Below are 5,501 nucleotides of genomic sequence, written 5' to 3'. Positions count from 1 at the left end.
ATACTATTTTTTTTGTTTACAATTTTTAACCAAAAAAAAATTATTATATTTTGCCGATCATGAGCTAATTACTAATGACTCAGCGACCAAATATAGACAAAGTTCAATGAAAATTGTCAGAAAAAAAAAAAAAAAAAAAAAAAAAACAAAAGACAACTCAATTCTCCTGTAAAATTAATGATTGAAATGGAAAATAAAAGAAAAATAATGAAATCTATGTTTTCTTGTCAATAACAATTAAATTAAAGAAAAGGTCTAGAGTTTTAGATTCGGATTCGTATTCGCTGGCTTGGCCTAACTATTTTGCTCTTAGTTGGCAAAGGATTCACATGGCTTCTTCTCACATCAATCCAATATCATAACACGTGATCACTTCTTCTTTTCTTTTGTTTTTCCCTTTTTTTTCCTTTTCTCCCACAAGACAGAAGAAGAAGAAAGATCATCAAGACCCGATCTCTCGTAGACTTTTTGTCTCAGTCCAAAAACCAGAAAGAAACTTTTCCAACAACAAAAAAAAAAAAGAACAATCTCGTAGATTCTTGATATCTTGACAATGGATCCTTTGAAGAACAGAACATTGCTTAAGGTCATTGTTCTTGGAGATAGCGGGTAATTAATTTCTCAGATTTCCTAAACGATCTTGTTCTTGATAACCTTGGATACTAATCGAGGGTTTATTTATTTTTATGTTTTTTTTTGTTCTAAGTCTCTTTATATATGCAGGGTAGGCAAAACTTCATTGATGAATCAGTATCCTTGTTAAAAACCCTCCATAAAACTTATTGATTAGTTCAAAACATTTCGGTTTGTGTTTTTTAGTTAAGTCTCTCTGTATTAGATCTGTGTTTCTGCGGTAACCATAACTTGTGACTTAAGATACGTGTACAAGAAATTTAACAAGCAATATAAGGCCACGATCGGAGCAGATTTCGTTACCAAGGAGCTTCATATAGAAGAAAAATCTGTCACTTTACAGGTAACTAAATAAATCAATTTGTTTCACGATTAATCATTCTTCGATGCTGAAATCGTATGAGACTCTGTTTTTTTTCCTTCAGATATGGGATACTGCAGGACAAGAGAGGTTTCAGAGTCTAGGAGCTGCGTTCTATAGAGGTGCTGATTGTTGCGTTCTTGTGTACGACGTGAACAATCTCAAATCTTTCGAAACTCTCAACAACTGGCACACCGAGTTCCTCAAACAGGTTTTAACCCTAAAGTTTCTTATCTTGTTCAAGAAGTTACACTTACCACGGAATGTTTAACCACTTCGGTTCCATTTTTTGATATCTTCTAGGCAAATCCAATGGAACCTGAGACATTTCCCTTTGTTTTGATCGGGAACAAGACCGATGTAGATGGTGGAAACACCCGAGTTGTAAGCCGATATTATTATTATTCATAAATCTCCTCTTCAAACCCCTATGAAAAAAAGGAACCCTAATTTCCGCAATTATACTTATTCGAAGGTTTCAAATAAGAGAGCCATCGAATGGTGTGGCTCAAAGGGTAACATACCGTACCATGAAACCTCTGCGAAGGAAGATACCAATGTCGATGAAGCTTTTTTGGGTGTTGCACACATTGCTCTCTCCAATGAGCATAAACAGACCAATGACATGTGAGTTACTATAACAGTTTTGATTCATAGTATATAGCTCAAGGTTTCATGTTTGATTTTTTTGTTTTGTTTTTGAATTTGCAGATATCCTAGAGGTGTATATGACTCTGTTACGGATATTATTGATCCAGATCAGTCCAGGAATTGTGTTGCTGATTCATATTTAACACATCTGATCAATAATATCGAGTCCCCAGCTCTTTAATTGGTTTAATATCAATGATAGAGGTTTATTAACGGAAAATAAAACAATTGGTATATGCTACGTTCTGAGTGTTTTGATTCATGTAAAGCATTAACTAATTTATATTAAATTTCTGTAAAACTTTTGTATTTTTTTATGGTATCAATGTTAAGTAATTTCTGTAAAACCTGTTGTTGTTTTTTTTTTTTTTTTTTTTTTTTTTTTTTTTTTTTTTTTTTTTTTTTTTTTTTTTTTTCTGTAAAACCTGTTGTTGATACAACTCATACAATCACTAAGTCACTTGATTTTATTCTACCTATTTTAGTATACTAATCCATTTGGTTTTGATTTTTTTTTTCTTTTGAAAGCCTAACGTTATATATATGTTTGCCTGTTTAATGCAAACACATTTTTAGTCTAGTCTTTCCACATCCGCGCAACAACTTTTTTTAACGCTCTTTTTTATAAGCTCAAATTTTTGTATTTCTCCTTAATGTTCTATTTTTGGCTCAACGAATTGTCAGTTTTGTATTAAATGAAAGAAAAAAAACACTCTTCTTCTTTTGTGCAAACATTATGTTTGAAATATAATCTTTAAACCAAAATACAACAACCAAACTTTGCTCTTTCATTTTTAGTTGCAACTCATTTTCAATATGTAATTATGTTAAGCATTATGTAAATTTCCAACTCAAAAATTAAATGACAATTGGTGTTCATTTCAGTATGAGATTCATATCATGTATTTTCAAGATGATCAGTTTTCCAGTTTATTTCGAGTCGAAACTTTAATATTGACACAACATGTATTACTCTTGTCCACCGACAATTAATTTCAAGGAAGTTGGTTGTCGGAGAATGTTGTTGTTGCAGAATTTTAGGTAAACATTAATAGGTTAATTAGCCGTTGGGCCCGGAAAAAAAACTTAACTCAAATTACTTCCTTGATGGGGCTTGATTCCTATTATCAAGTTCTTGATACATAGATCAATCCTTAAAGAAATACCATGGCCATGGTCATGACGGCTTTTGTAGAAAAAAAAAGAAAAAGAAAAAAAGAAAAAAAAAGAGTTTGTCTTTCCAATGGTTTTGTGATGCGTATAATAAGAAAACAATATGACTAGACGGAAAGCCAAATATTCCTAAGAAGGAGCCCGGAAAGCCGAAAGGGATAGTCGAGTTTTGTACCAAGTATGGAAGCAATCACGTGCCCAAATTGACATATGAAAAGCTTGGAAAGGTGGTTCAAGGAGTAAGATTGATTCTTTCGGACTGAAGTGGAGATCTTCGGGAGGGATAAGTAGTTGGTCACTTGGACACACTTATAGTAGTTAGTTAGGTCAGGTGGTTATATTTTATAGAATAGTACTAAATATGGAAAGTAACAAATGATTTGGTAAGTCATGAAAACGACAAAGTAAATTGATTAAAATGGTTGAGCGAATGGTTAGTGATATATTGCATCATTGCATGATCATGGATATAAAGAGGATGATATAAGTGATGGGCTTGGCCGCTTGGGGTTGGGAGTTAAAGTTCGTGGTGAGTCCGAAATGTCTTAGTTTTGTTAACAACGTACGTAATGTCTGAGTTGTGTCAAAATATGGGTTAGAGTCAGAGCGGTGCTAAGTTTTCTAAGACCACAATCAAAGAAAAATGTAAGCTGAATTTTTTTATTTTAATTCAAAGTTTTGTTTAAGGAAAAAACAGGACAAAAACAAGAAATTATACATCGTCGCTATTCAAACGAGGGTAAATAAATGGCTCATAACTAGCTATGATTATACCACTAGACTAAATAAACAATTATGAAAAAGAAAGCCAAATTTTGACCGCAAGCTGGTTCGGCCTATGGGCTGCAGGTCCGGCTCATCAATTTTATGGGCTATGTATATTTTTTAAAATGTTTTTGCAATAATTCTTATATATAACAATATTTTTGAAAAATATCCTAAAATATGACTTTTCTATGAAAAAATGTCTTAAAATATAACAAAATTTTGTTAAAAAATTAAGGTCCCAGTGCAAATGCACATGTTGAACTTGTCTTACGCCGCGGACCTGATAGGCTGGCTCTGGTTAGACGACCAGAATATGTCTAATCATGGGTTCAATAATAATGATTACCAGAGAAATCCTTCTCCATAAAGAAGGGTTCAAATTTATAGAAAATATGTGCAGGTTCTGTAGTCATATCAAGATTTAATTCAAATGGAAATGTGACACTTGAGTATTATCACATTTTTGTTATAGTTTGGCAGCTATTTGGTAAATCTATACTAATAAAAGGTATGAGCTATAAGCTCATAAGGCCGTCCACATAGGATTTTAAACAACCAATAGAAATTTGACATATCACTTATTAACATTTTATACAATTTCCAGAATTTTTTATATAAAGAATTATTTTAAACAACCTATTTTGACATGTCATTCATTAACATTTTTTAAATTTACGTAATTTTTTTGAAAAAGGAAAATTTTAAATTTATGGAAATCAAATAACTAAACACAATATCTCATATCGGCTAGAAATTTTTTAGACAATAGTTCAGAACCAGTATAAATAAGATTAATATGCTTCCAACAACGAATGAGCAGGAAAACTTGATTTATCAGGCGGCCAAGTTTAAAAATTTTATTTGGTTTGATCTGGTTTTTTATTTGATCAAATTAAAACTTCAAACAGTTTCAAAAAATATTATAATATTTAAAAAAATTAAAAGTTTAAATATTTATAATATTTAAACTTTTAAAATTTCTTAGCTTTAAATTTTTTTTAAATATTATAAGTTTTAAATTTTAAAAGTTTAAAATATTATAAATATTGAAAATTTTTAAAAGGTTCAAATTTTATATTTCGAAACCTTTTAAAAGTTTAAACTATTATAAATATTAATGCAAAACATAAATTATCTTATTTATGTATGAAAATTTGTGCTTTTTATTTCTTATGAGCTGTAAAACATATGTTTGTGTATGATTTTATAGATGAATTGATATTCTTTCATTAATTTTTTATTTTTGGGTGTAAGGAAGAAGGATTGACATTGCAATACCTTAATTTGATGTTTGAGTCAATTTTTGAGGTTTAAAGAAGAAAGATGGACGACAAATACATATGTTTTATTAGCTATACACCTTGTTTTAAAAATTTCTGCCTAGCACCGATTACGCTCCGTAAAATCGCTAGGCCCACCATCTCCGCCTCGATTAATGACTAATCCCCGCCTAGCATTGATTATTCGATTATACCGTCTAATCCGATTAATTCCCGCATAATTTTGTATATACCGATTATTTTTGGAGCCAAATATAAATCAAATATATATATTTTTGTTATTTAAACATTTAAATTAAGAGTTTATGATGTTTTACAATAACTAATGTACAAACTTTTAATTAAAATCATAATTTGTTTTCTTAATATTACGTTATTATGTTTTTACCGTAATTTTAAAGACAATACTATAACTTTATATTTTATTTGATATTTTTATTTTCACATAAACATAATTATACATATATTTAGTACTATATATTTTTAATTTACTATTAATTTAATAAAATAACCTAAAAACTAGTCCCCGATTAATCCCCGTTTAATCTCTGATTTTCTCGATAGGCGCTAGGCCCACCCGACCGCCCGACTAGCGCCTAGCGGTTTCTAAAACAGGGGCTATACATAGGCATGAC

At 30.5% G+C, this 5,501-nt stretch overlaps 1 protein-coding gene across 2 annotated transcripts; it reads left to right on the top strand.

Annotated features, from left to right (window-relative positions):
• The first annotated feature begins 226 nt into the window (after positions 1-226).
• On the top strand, positions 227-1,992 carry LOC104702731 (ras-related protein RABG2). 2 transcript variants are annotated; one of them, XM_010418641.3, is made up of 7 exons: positions 227-609; positions 724-750; positions 877-976; positions 1,059-1,205; positions 1,298-1,378; positions 1,470-1,621; positions 1,706-1,992. In XM_010418641.3, exons 1-7 carry the CDS (start codon positions 554-556, stop codon positions 1,824-1,826), a joined length of 684 nt encoding a protein of 227 aa, XP_010416943.2. In that variant the 5' UTR covers positions 227-553; the 3' UTR covers positions 1,827-1,992. The 2 variants fall into 2 exon arrangements, with proteins under 2 accessions (XP_010416943.2, XP_010416944.2); XM_010418642.3 differs by having other exon boundaries at positions 272-609; positions 707-750.
• The last annotated feature ends 3,509 nt before the right edge of the window (positions 1,993-5,501 follow it).

This window comes from Camelina sativa, chromosome 7, assembly GCF_030686135.1.
Source record: "Camelina sativa cultivar CO46 ecotype springtype chromosome 7, ASM3068613v1".
In the NCBI taxonomy this organism is placed as follows: Eukaryota; Viridiplantae; Streptophyta; class Magnoliopsida; order Brassicales; family Brassicaceae; genus Camelina; species Camelina sativa.
The sequence above is the reverse complement of the archived record's forward strand: the minus strand, read 5'-3'. Positions and strand labels throughout refer to the sequence as shown.